This window comes from Antennarius striatus, chromosome 1, assembly GCF_040054535.1.
Source record: "Antennarius striatus isolate MH-2024 chromosome 1, ASM4005453v1, whole genome shotgun sequence".
In the NCBI taxonomy this organism is placed as follows: domain Eukaryota; kingdom Metazoa; phylum Chordata; class Actinopteri; order Lophiiformes; family Antennariidae; genus Antennarius; species Antennarius striatus.
In genome coordinates, this window is record NC_090776.1 from 18,227,078 (window position 1) to 18,240,551 (window position 13,474).

Here is a 13,474-nt window from a genome sequence, read left to right on the forward strand (position 1 = left end):
GTTCGAGTGTATTGTTTTTTCTATTCAATCCAGTAATTTTGACTGTGTATCAATTTTGCACCCAGACCTTGAAGGCGATTCGAAGTGGGTAGCTCAACAAAGGATCCGGTTTCTCTTCAGTCTGGCAATCCCAATACCACTACATAAAATGTTTAGCTGTTGATGCCAGTCACATAATGTACTTTCAATGTTATCTTTTTAAAGGCCTGCTCACCAAAAGATTCCTGTTCAGGAGAACACTTAACATTGAAAATCACATACTAAAACAATTGTGTATTCTGATTGCACACCCCCTCCAAAAGACAAAAGACAAAACACAGTCAGAGTTGACCTTTTTTTTTAATGGAAAAGTCATTTCATTCAAATGAATGGAAGAAGCAGACGGTTATTAAATAAAGGCAATTGCAAAGCAATCATCCGATATATATTTGGGGAGAGTTTTCAGCTGAGAGTAAGGCAGCAATTTTTCATTGAGCACAACTGTAAAGGTTAACACCCATTTCATCGCTATCCTGCGTGCCGTGAGCAGAAACACGATACCTCCCACATTATGAGATTGCAGTACAGTCCACCTTAATGGCACCACAAATATCACAGATATCATGTTTTCAAGTCGTGGGGTTAGAATAGTAAGTCCTCTACATTGGACCACGTCTCAGTTCTGACTATCGTCCCAGTTCCCCAAAGACCCAGAAAAAAAAAGTGAACACTTGTCCTCACTGGATAATGCCATCACATGACAGAATTAGGCTGTTCAGTACATAATTTCTTGAAGAAGCATACAATGCATTGTGAAAAGACTACCAGTTGGACTGTGTTAACATAGCATACACAAGAAACCCCATTTTAAAACCAAGAGATGGATACTTGGACAAACAAGTCCTCAGGTAAGGCCTTTACTTAAATTTTGCATATTGGGCATTTAAACTTTTAAATATTTCATTTTGGTTTGTATCATATGATCGTAATTTCCACCTGCAGTAGGAGGTTATTCTCATTTAGAGCCAATAAAAAAGGAAAACCACCGCTGGATCACCCAGATATATCAGTCCACAGGTCGGCATTCGATGATCAGAAGGCTTTACTGTAGCTACGCTTTTGTCCTCTGTTGTTGCCGTTCCGACCATTCCCATTTCGGGGGCCACCGAAATGTCGCCCCCTTCCCCCTCTGAACCTTCCCCCTGCTCCTCCTCCTCTTCCTCCCCCTGCTCCTCCTCCTCCTCCTCGTCGGTCAGAGCGTTTAGGGAACTGCTTCTCTTCTAACTCTGGGAGCTCAGTGGCTACAGTCAGCTGCCAACGACGACCATCAGTCCAATTTTCCTGTTGACAGTGAAAAGCGCATTAGAAATACAGCTAGCTGTCGGCATCGATAAAAAGTTTGACTTTAAGTAAGTGACTTTCACTAATCTAATCTTCGAGAAATTTAAACATTCCTTCAGAGACCTCAGATGAGTTGTGATGAGTTCCAGCAAATTCTTTTGGTTTCAAAATTTAAACAGAACTGCACCACATGAAATCGATTTCACAGACTTGTCAAAGGATTTCAGAAACTTGCATTATCACTTGTGAATTCACAAGAAAATATATGAAATATTGTCTGCTTGTTGCACGTTTGCACACACAAATTGAGGTATGGCGTACACTATATGCTATTTGGTAACATAACATTATGTCGATAAACACTTGGTGCTATGAGTTGCACTACAAATACCCCCAAGCAGCATTAAACAAATGTTAGCTATCGCTGATGTTCTCACCTGAATCTCCTTGGCTTTGTCAGCTGGGACATCGAAGCAAACTCCCTGTAATAAACAAAGTGATGGAGATGGTGAGTGTTTCTGACTCCAGTCTTTCCTGTATAGGTTCGGTGCCCTCAGGAGGAGAGCCAGAGAGGCGCAGAAAGGCCTCCGATGTCTATTCTGAATAACAAAACTGCATACTTAACGAAAAAATTACATGCATTCTTCTGTTTCAATTTTGAATTACAGTAATCCCTCGTGTATTCGCGCTTCAAGATGCCCGGCTTCACTACATCGCTGATTTTTAGTAGGTAGTCACGTGATGCTGGATGCGCATTCTATTGGCTGACAGCATCCGGAAGTGCGCTACGTTCCGGATGCTCACAGAACGCAGTGCACTTCCGTGTATTATAGAAACAGTTAAAAGCTCTTGAAACAGTCTATAAGAGTGTGGGAAAAGGTAATACAGTGCAGTATTTTCCGCACTATAAGGCGCAGCTAACAGCCTTAATTTGTCTCAAAAACCGAATGTGTCCCTTATAATCCAGCGCGCCTTATATATGGAAAAAAGTTTTGGAATAGGCCATTCATAGAAGATGCACTTATAGTCCAGTGCACCTTATTGTGCGGAAAATGCTGAAATCCTCAATTACTCGTGGTTAATGCGTTCCAGGACTGCCCGCAAACAACAAAATTCCACAATATGGAGAAGAACTATTTTGTTATTTTTGGTAATTTAAACGTGTATGAACCCTCCCCATACTGATATTAAACCACAGTCTATCTGTATTACCTTTACCTACACTCTTATAGATTAAAGTACTTTTAAGTGTTTCTTTAATAGACGGAAGTGCACTGCGTTAATGAGTCTCTGAACGCAGCGTACTTCCAGACGCCGTCAGCCAATACAATGCGCGTACGGTATTCACGTGACTTCCTAATTCGCAATGAGGTGAGGCCGGGCATCTTGAATGGGATTACTGTACAGATATAAGGTGGTTTAATATCAGTAAGGGGAGGGTTCATAAACGTTTAAATTAGCGTAAATATTAAGATAGTTTGTCGTTCTATCGTGGAATTTCGCTTTTTGCATGTGGTTCTGGAACGTATTAACCACGAGGAACGAGGGATTACCATACTACTAGTCAAGACAATACTAATCCACGAGGGATCTAACTGTAGCTGATGGTGGTGGGGGTGGCTCTTACTCAACACTCTCCATCATCAGAACAACCTTGTGCTCAATGCCACAGACACAGTAGAGGTGGTTTTCGGCTTCAGAACGAGCCTGTACCCCCATGTACCCCCATTACCCAGTGGGACAATACATTCTTGACTCCTGTCAACAATTTTCTTCTAGAACTCTAACAATGGGAGATCAGCTCCCTCGCCAGGAAAAAAGTACAACACAGAATGTACTTCCTGCAACATCTCAAGAAGTTCAACATGTCAAAATCCATCTGTGACCTTGAACACTGCTTTGACTGACTCGATCCTCTCCTCCATCACTTTCTCTAGCGCTGCAGTCACTGCCATAGACAAAGGCAGCACATCCCTTCAGGAATTGTTCACCTCCCAGAAGCAGGAGGCAGCAGTCCTTCAGGATCAAGACCTAACAACAGTATTTATCTCAAGTCAAACCAATACCACACAGATGGCTTAGTGTCCACAGGTCCTAAATAGCCTCCTGCTGGCGTTTCCATTTATGCCGACTTCATGTTAGCACGATGACACCATGTCAAATCCCCTGTGAGTTTTAAGAGCTCATAAATGTGTCTGATTGCTCATGTCGCGTATGCACATACGGTTTTGTCTTTGAGGAAGGTCATTCTGTGGATGTGCTTCTCAATCTCTTCACCAAGCTGTTCCTTGATTGTTTTCCAGGCGTAACCCATATTATGCATCTCCTGAGAACAAGCCAGCTGCATGGTGGTGTAGCCCTACAAAAGAAAATAAAAAAAGGATGAGACTGGATACAACTGGAATTGGAAGCGGCATCGTAAGCTGTGGATGCATCCTTTTTGTTTTTCATTTGATAAGTGTGTTATTAGTGGGTTATTTGTGATAATAAAACCCAACTTACGGCATCAGAGTTGAGCATTGACCTCTGTTCTAGACTTGTGGCCCCAGAAATATGGGCCAGGGCAGCTGCTAATGCTTCCACAGCTCCTCTTTCTTCAATCAGTTTCTGTGCTGATTCTCTGAAGTAACTGACAGCCATGACTGGAACAGAGTCCAGAAACCTAAATGCATTAAAAAAGAAAAAAAGAATATAATCTGACACTTTACTTTCTCTCTTTTTGGGCAGTATCAAAATCAAGGAAATGAACAGAGGCTTCTTAGGGTCACTGCAAACTCTATTCCTCTATATTTCCTGGTTAAAATTTATAAGGATGCATTTGGCTCTCACTCTCAGGTCACCTACCTGACGGCATCTTTGCTTGACGACTTGATGATTTCATTTGCAGTGGGAACACCGACTCGTCTGAATGAGATGCACTGGAAGAACAGCACAAAATCAAAATGTTGTTTGATCCGCAACAATTAAAACATCCGAAGTATAAGGATTCAAACTAAAGAATGTTTAAAAAATATCTAATTATATACATACATTATGTGTGTGTGTATGTGTGTGTGTGTGTGTGTATATGTATACACACATATACATAGTTTGTGGGGTTTTTTAAAAATAATTTTTGCAACAGTGCTTAAATAAACATTGCTCCTCTTTAAAAGTCTGTCTCATACTACAACGGAATCTAGAGCGACGTACTGCTTTGTTTTCTACGTAGCGCAGCTGGTCCTCCTCTCTCCTCTGGTAGAAACAGATGCAGACTCCGGTCCTCCCTGCCCGGCCAGTACGTCCTGAACGGTGGATGTATGATTCCACATCCTAAAACAAATGGTGACAAACATTTTCAGAAAAAAAGTACGCACTTTCATGAATCATAGAAATCAACAGCTACTCCATCCGGTCAAACAAATACTGTTTCCAATTTCGGTTGAAGGCAACTCACAGAATGCAAATGTTGATTTTGAAATGTATAACTGTTTGATATTAGGTTCTACGCTTTAAAATAGCATACAAAAAATATACATCATAAAGGCACTTTAGAAAATTGCAATGCTATCCTCATGTCATAAAAGCCTTGTTGACTACTGGCAACACTTAACACCTTAGGTGGAGAACACTGGATCACCAGGTCGACTTCAGGGATGTCCAAACCACGGGCAGCGACGTTGGTGGCAACCAGAACCTCAAAAGTCCCGTTCCTGAATCCCTTCAGTGTCATCTCTCTCTGTTTCTGAGGAATGTCACCGTGGAGGGACTGGGTACTCTGACAGCACACACAGAAAATCTCATTAGAAATTAACACTAGAAAATTTGCTTGACTTCCAACAGTGGGTTGGGTTTATATTATCGCGTGTTACATGTTACGTTATGTTATAAGCTTTGGAGTGGGTGTGAGCATGTCCGAGCATGCACGTCTACCTGTTTGATGGATGCATTCAGCGAGAGTTCATTGGCGTCTTTCTTTGTTTCGCAGAACACGATGGTTCTGCCGTGGCTGCCGCTGTAGACCTGGATCACATCGCCGAGAACGGCTGCACGCTGTGACCAGTGGCACTCTATGGCCAGATGCTACAGAGGAAAAGAACAGAGGAAAGACAGACATTAAAGAGAAATACCAAGAAGGGTGAACATGTAAAAATTTTCATTAATTCAGTTGGAAGAGTTTTGCTTGGCCTTCATTACATTTCTATTGGCGTAGACGATTATAAATAATGCTGTTTTTTACTGCAAATTGACTCGCTGGCCTTTCTTGATAGAGATAGGTGAGGGTATTTTATAGTCTCAATGACTTACTGTCCCTGTTTACAGGCGACTTTAAGAGACCCAGCCATTAGAAATAAGATAGCTGTAATGCTTGCTGAATGGAACCCGTGAAACACCGGACCTCTTCAATGTATCACAAAATCTCTCTCTCTTACACACACAGACTTACTTCGACAGTTGTTGCAGCTTTCTGTGTTTTCTTGCCAATCAGGTCGATATGCTTGCACTCTGGTCTCATGTATTTCTTGGCCACATCGTAGACCCAGGGGGGGCAGGTGGCAGAAAACAGAAGCGTCTGCGGGTTGGAGTCAGAGTCTGGACAGGAGCACAAACACGACTTACTAGTTTTACATACATGGCCACAAAACCTCAATCACAATGCAGCGCGCAATCCTGGCACTCCAATCTGAACACTAATATGGACGTGCAGAGAACAGGAATGCTTTTCTTATATTTTTACTCCTGTTTTATATTTTTTTACTTACCCTTGCTATATGATGTGGACAGAATTTCTTCAACCTGTTCAGCAAATCCCATGTCCAGCATTTGGTCTACTTCATCCAGGACAACATGCTTCAGTTTAGAGAGGTCCAGTTTGTGGTTCTGGAGGTGATCTTTGATGCGACCAGGGGTTCCAACCAAAATATCAATACCATTCCTGATAGCATCAACTGGATAGGAAGAATGGAGTTAAACACAATGGTGAGCAGGTGGTTAACACAAAGAATACCTGATGACATTAAAACAAAAAAAAAAGTTTGTGTGAGGGAAAATTTGTGTTTCTGACTTACGCTGTGGGTTGTATGAGCTGCCACCATAAAAACAAGAGATTGCAAGTCTCTTAATGATGTCTTTGAAGTCCTTAGCAACCTGGATAGCCAACTCTCTGGTTGGAGTTAACACCAGCACCTAAAGCCAGAGAAGACACAATTATAATAAAATTAAAAGCTGTTCACATACAACTCGAAATAATGAGATTTCAGTCAATGTAATGAACATATGTGGCTCACTCATTTTATGTCCACCCGTCAAAGTAGAGCTACGACGGGCAGTAGATGAAATATGTATCTACGAAGTTATTGCCATTTGTCACATCAGAGGATCAAATGTGAGAAGATGATCAGATCCTTTATTTATTCATTGACCAAAATCAATGAGAACTATGTCAATCACTCCAACAGAAGGTTTTTTTTAAATTTTATTTTACTCTTGTGAAGCCAGAAGGGAAATTAGAAGCACACTGTCGTCACTCACATGCACATACATAGTGTGTACAGGCCCACTAGGGGTCTGTAAGCATGCAATGGGGTGGGGGGATTAGAGTAGCGGGCAACTCCATTGCGTTGCGCCCCAATGAAGGGGACGGCGCCTTGTTCAAGGGTGCCTCGGCAGTGGTCGGGAGGTGACACCTCCCACTGTCAGCTCACACCACTGAGCCACTGCCGCACCCATGTTGATCAGTGTATTTTACAGATAAATGCCCGGTTTGCTCAAGGAAATACCGCAGCACTATATACTGATATGCTGCTAGATTATCAACTTGTGACAAAAATGACCTAACAGAACAACAAAACAGTGACAAACTCCATGAGTATATAAATCACATGTTTCTTAAGTACACCTTACAACAATGCAGTTACATATTAATTTATATCTATACTAGTAGGAACCCGTGGAAATTCCACGATAAACAATAATATGACTTCATACCAAACATAATGTATGAAAACAAATGTATTAGTATTATAAACCAAGCACACCCAACATATTCAAAAATCTACGTGGTGACGTAACGACTTTGTGTTGGCAAATCAAGGATTGTGCTGGCATTGAGAAGCCATAGATAACTGGAGAAAGAAAGCTAACTATGGTGAGATTGGGAAAGGAGCTCACGTTAAAAGAAAAAGCAGCCGTCAAAAGAGCAAGTGGAAAAGAAATTTTAGAGAAGTGATGGTTCTGTTAGCTGACTACATGAACAGAACTGTATGGAGTTACTAAAGAGTGTTCTGTCAGCTACCGGTCCGTGGGTCATTTGGTATCGGGCCGCACAGAATTAAAAAATGATTTACATTACTTCCGTTTTATTTATTTCGGAGTCGGGAAAGATGTTTTATTTTGTAAAGTGACGTCTGTCAAGCTTGACCGGTCTCGGTCACGTGACAGGTTACCCCTAAATTGAGCGCCCTCCACCGGTCCAGTGTACTGGATTAAAATCAAAGCAGATTATCCTGAGATTGCCCAAAAAGTATCGCAAACCCTGTTTCCATTTCCAAACTCCTGTCCTTGCAAAGCGGCATTTGTTTGTTTGTTTGTTTATTGTCTGTTGATGTCTGCATTTCACATAAAACCACTGCGGATGATTTATTATTAGACTACAGCTGTCCTGGCGTCATTAAGGATTATAGAGCACATGAAGGCCAGTCCGTGAAAAATTGTCTTTGATGAAACTGGTCCGTGGCGCAAAAAAGGTTGGCCTTACGCCATATCGTTCATGTGATTCCTTCTGGCATATGCACCGTCATTGGTCGGGCACTGTGATCGGCTGGGCGCTTGATTGACAGGTAGTGGGTGGAGTTGGTGACAGTGTGACAGCCTGAGACTTTTCAAGTGAGCTTATTCAAATATATAGGGATTAATTAATAGGGATTAATCAGTTATCCCAGTGATTGTTTTTAAATATTGATTTAAAAATATTTTACATTTATGCACTTGTGGTATTTTCTATTATTTTATACCCCCTGAAAGCTGACATGCCAGATGACCACCATCAATCAATCCCCAGAGAAACGGGACACACTACACTGAAAGCCACAAAAAGGAAGGGTCCAAACGAGAGCCTGAAGTTGGTACCGAGGGGAGGCAAACTGGGAGTGGGCCTTTGTGTACAAACCTTTGGAGCCCTGCCTCTGGTGAAGTCTGCATCTTTCTGAAGCTTCTCTATCAAAGGGATGGCAAAGGAGAAGGTCTTTCCTGTTCCTGTTCGGGCTTGGGCGATTACATCCTCTCCATCATACACATGATCAAAGGTTTTCACCTGAATGTCAAACAGGTAAGAGACTCCCCGAGCTGTAATGGAGACCGACGTGACAGTGAGGTGAGGAGAAAAAAACAATGCCAGTGTATGATATATACATGTTCACCTCTGCCTTAATACCTATAGTTAAAAACCAGTGTATGCAAACGTAAACATGAAGCTCACCTTTTAGTTTACTGATGGTGACGTCAGAGATGCGGAAGTTGGAGAAGGCTCCTTCCCTCTGCTCTGGAGTTTCCTCCTTAAACAAATAACTACAGTCAGTCTCTATAATCTTTCATGATATCTCACCTGCATACCCAACAAGGGTCAAGGTAAAGACTTATGAGTCAAATTCAAATCAACATGAGGAAAATAAGCCCTTTAAATTAAATTAAATGACTTTATTCACAGAATTCAGGAGTATTGTAATTAGTTGTTAGTTCGTAGTTGTGACATAACTGATCTGTGTTTTAGACTGTGGGCCAGTCTATTCTTGTATAAATAGCCAAACATCATACTGGTACTTGCCACTATCAATAGAAACTATCCTATAATATCAGTGTTGTCATTTGCATGCGTCCTTGTGTCTTTGATGCACATTTTCTGACAGGGACGCACAATCCTCCGTGCATTTAAAGCTCCCTAGGACGCAAGCTTTACATGCACTTCAACGAAAATATTCACAATTTCTCCACTTAAATTTCAAAATCGCCATTTTTTTTAAAAATCTTGCGCGAGTTTCTCGTCACGAGACTCACCTGCGTTATTCTGCCTTATTAAAATTGACGTCTGCTCTTTTTACGCGCCGCAGTGAGAGTGAGGAGTTAGCTAGACCCTCCAGAGCAATCATAACGTGTCCCTTACACTTGGAGAGTCCTGATTTGGTTTCTCTGTCTGTTAAAGCGCTTTGAAATGTCTGCGCTATATAAAGGTTGGTTGATTATCAAAAAAGATGCAAAAGTTGGAGAAAAACCAAGTGACAATGAATGAAAAACAATCAAAAGTCAATCAAGAAAAACAAATAGATATTACTGACAGAGAAGGCTCTGACAGCTTGGTGCAGTGTCCACAAGTGAATACGGTATATGAACTACAGGCAAAGAAAACTATTTAGTGAAAAGCAAATGTAAAAGAGTATTACTTTTTTTTTTATTTCTTAAACTTTTTTAAATGACTACCAGGCTTAAACATGTTGATAAAACCAATATATTTTACTTTTCTTTCTTTTTACTCTAACAGTTATGACGTAGTTATTACTTTGAGGTAAAATTAACCCTGTAATATTCTAATAAATAATGAAAACTACATGATGGAACTTAAATATCTGGGAAACAACTTCAAAACTGAACGAGTGAAGGGATCCACTCTAATGACTGTAACACAAAGCCAAAATATATTGTTCATCAGTCTATGAATCATACCGTTTCTCTTTCACTGTCTGATTCTCCACTTGATGGGGATGGTGTCTGGAGAGGTGTCTGAACAGGGGTCTGGAGAGGGGTGTTTGGAGTGGAATGTCCATTGATTACTTCTTCTTCCATTATCTTCTTTTGTTTCTTGCTTTTTTTCTACATCCAAGATAAAAATGAAGTCATTGTCTAGTGACGACAAAGGCAAATTTTTTATAGCAGTTGATAATCTCATTACAGAATCACAAGAGAGACTTTTACGTATTTTTTAGTCATTTACTCCAAGTCGTAATACTTTTAAATGCCCACAAGATGGTGCACTTTTGCTGTACGAGAAGCCATACTATATATCATATTCTCACACACTTCAAGTTTTATGTGTTTGGAGTGGAATATCCATTGAAAGCTCCTTGCGCCATAACTTTTGTTTCTTTCTTCTACAAATGGGATAAATAGTGAATTTACTGCTTGGTAAAGATAAAAGAAAATAGAATTACATTCCTCAACATATCCGGACATACTAGCATGTTTCAAACATTTATGATTAAGAAAAATTCTCATCACTGTAGTCCTCACTATATACCGGAAGACATCATCTGGTGTCCCACAGCACAACTTGATGGATTATTAATGTAATCCTTAGCCGTTTTAGATTTAAGAAACTGCCAATTTAGCATGGATATCTACCCAGCTGGTAACACACATAAAATAACACATTCATACCTCTGTGTCTACTTCAGTGACCTTTTTGGTCTTCTGCTTTGGTGCATCAACACCATTACAGTTGCCGTTCATGTCTGTGGCCTCAACGATGTGTCCATTCAATTGGTCCGCTGTCAGGTTTCCCTTTTTCTTTTTCTTTTTTGGTGCTGGAGGTTCACAGTCTGGGTCCTCCTGTTCTTCCTGGTCCTCCAGCTGCTTTTTCTTCTTCAGTTTCTTATCCTCCTTGCTCTTGTTCTTTGATCCATTGTTAGCAGAAAAATAGAACGGGAAAAAGGTTTACATTGTGCTACAGAGAAAAAATTTACAGCAACATCACTGTGCGTGTGTGTACTGTATTGCTCACGATCAAAACGATTTAATCAATTATTTGCATTTTGTAATCGTTCAATCAAATCCTCTATTCACGTACAGGTGGTTATAGTAATCGAAGGATTCATATTCAACACTGGCAACAATCTATTGAACGTCGTGCTTCAAGTTGCGGTTTACTGTTTAGAAAAAATGATGGCTAATAGACGCTATAAACGGTGTCTTCATATATTTTTTTATTTTAAGGTGTTAAGCATTTTGTTTTGTCTACCGTAACAACTGACGTTAAACTACGAGCAGAATCCTGTATTTTTCCACGTGTTCAGTCCGCTAGTCCATGTGATCGGAAAAACAGTCAAGCTAGGCTACCGGCTACGCTACCCACGTCCACTAACATTATCTTAATAAAGAATTTTATCGACTTTTGATAACATATCGTTGCCTATTACAGAATATTAATACATTAAAATTAATGTGAATCCATAAACAGTTTTATTCATAGCTGGCAAGCCAAAAGTTCGCTAGCTAGCTAGCGTTTGGGTTAGCACACTCAACCACATGTTGTCAAACATGGAGCAGCTGGGCCTGACGTCGAACGATAGGGACGGATTATTTACTTCATTCCCGGAAAAACAAACAATTCTGCTCACCTTTACAATTCTGGCCCCAGCGGCGATGTCTACAATGTCTTCCATGGTTTGATCTTCGGTTTCAAATGGGATTTTTGACGGCATTTCGCTTCCCTGTTGGTACCCCTCAAGAGCAGACACGTACGCCGAGCGGGCTCGCGCGGATTAAAAGGAACGTTGATAGTCCCGCGCGCCCTCAGGAGGGCGTGCACGAGCCCCGCGTCGGAGAGAGGACAGACGGGAGTCGGTAGAGGAAGAGGGTGCAGGACCGCCCCCTTGGAGAGGTGCGTAACATTATATTTCATTATTAAATATCGTACCTGTTGGGGGAAAGACTGCCGTAATAAAATTGTATGTGTTTGCAAAATTGTATGTGTTATGTAAAAGAAAAAGAAAAAAAAAAAAGAAAGTGTCACAGAAATATTGAGAGGACAGAACAGTGTTGAAAGTGTTGTATTTTCTCAGTTGATAAACTTGCCACATAATCGCAGATGAATCCCGAGACTTTTACACACATCATCCGGTAGAAGGGTAATCTAAGATGTAATGCTTGTTACTGACCACATGGTGGCGCACTGGGGTTGTTTGTTTTGAGAGACCATTTAAACCAGGTGCTCACACTTATTCAGCATGCAAGCTGTTTATAAAATGACCAAGTCAAAAATAACGTACCTACTACAAAAATGCAAACCATAAATTTCTTTTTTAAATTAATTGAGAATTCTTTATATGTACAATGTATGTTAATATACATTGTACTGTATACTGTAACGGCAGGAACCCTTTTTGCACAACACAGCCCAATTAACTATGTGCTTTTTTTGTCATGTCTGAGTTCACTCTGGTGACTTACACAGAACGGAATCATAGTTGTGTAAAGAACTACATGTGAAAGAGTATCTATCTATCTATCTATCTATCTATCTATCTATCTATCTATCTATCTATCTATCTATCTATCTATCTATCTATCTATCTATCTATCTATCTATCTATCTATCTATCTATCTATCTATCTATCTATCTATATCTATCTACGTCAGGCAGATTGAATCAGTCCTAATTGGAAATAGAACTGTACTGATAACTATATATACTGGATATATAATTTTAAAGTTTCTCTTATATTGAAAATGTGTTACAGTGATACATGTATTACTGAAGTAATGGTTGAACCACTGGTGGATTTGATGTCCAATATTCCAGTAACTGTGTTGTACAGTACATTCAATGTACTTACATGAACCTACATTTTTTTGACATCATAAACAATAAAATATTCAGAATTATATCTGATCGTCTCATTTGCTTCAGCAGTGGATATATGATTGTTTGCCAAGCATTACTGAAAAAGTGCCTGTCTTGTCATCCAATTTTGGGTCCTTGCTTACCTTCTGAGTGAGGAAATGCCAAGCTTCAATCTGGATGTCTTTTTTATTGGAATATCTGGATGTCTTTTATTTTATTGCGGTCTTTCTCTGAGTCATTACAGATTCATGGTTTGATGTAATCTTGAAGATATTCTAATATTTATATGGCACTAGATGTAATGACATACCTGTGCCAAGATAATGGACCTTGGTTTACGTTGAGGTTATTAGCACTGAGATGGCAATCTTTGAAGATCTCAAAAAATATGTTCTGTTTTAGCAGGATGGGATTCATATTTCTATTCTTCTTCTTTTCCTTTCGGCTTTTCCCTTCAGGGGTCGCCACAGGGAATCAATTTCCTCCATCTAGCCCTGTCCTTTGCATCCTCTTCTCTCACACCAACTACCTTCATGTCTTCCCTCATTACATCCATAAACCTC

The 13,474-nt window shown here is 40.3% G+C and overlaps 1 protein-coding gene across 1 annotated transcript; it reads right to left on the minus strand.

Annotated features, from left to right (window-relative positions):
- Positions 1-320: 320 nt before the first annotated feature.
- On the minus strand, positions 321-11,844 carry ddx21 (DEAD (Asp-Glu-Ala-Asp) box helicase 21). The gene is made up of 16 exons (XM_068311116.1): positions 11,685-11,844; positions 10,726-10,959; positions 10,015-10,161; positions 8,777-8,852; positions 8,468-8,643; positions 6,369-6,486; positions 6,063-6,248; positions 5,747-5,892; positions 5,233-5,382; positions 4,916-5,077; positions 4,513-4,632; positions 4,165-4,238; positions 3,823-3,982; positions 3,545-3,679; positions 1,758-1,802; positions 321-1,320 (listed from the first exon to the last, which is right to left on the minus strand). Exons 1-16 carry the CDS (start codon positions 11,766-11,768, stop codon positions 1,072-1,074), a joined length of 2,262 nt encoding a protein of 753 aa, XP_068167217.1. The 5' UTR covers positions 11,769-11,844; the 3' UTR covers positions 321-1,071.
- Positions 11,845-13,474: the final 1,630 nt, after the last annotated feature.

What these genes read in the sequence shown, in the direction of transcription:
- ddx21 (XM_068311116.1), bottom strand. Translation starts at nt 11,768, where the DNA reads ATGCCGTCAAAAATCCCATTTGAAACCGAAGATCAAACCATGGAAGAC. An exon ending in AAGCTGCAACAACTGTCGAA is followed by an intron (nt 5,383 to 5,746) that starts GTAAGTCTGTGT and finishes TTTCCTCTGTAG; the next exon opens with CATCTGGCCATAGAGTGCCA. An exon ending in TGAATGCATCCATCAAACAG is followed by an intron (nt 5,078 to 5,232) that starts GTAGACGTGCAT and finishes GTGTGCTGTCAG; the next exon opens with AGTACCCAGTCCCTCCACGG.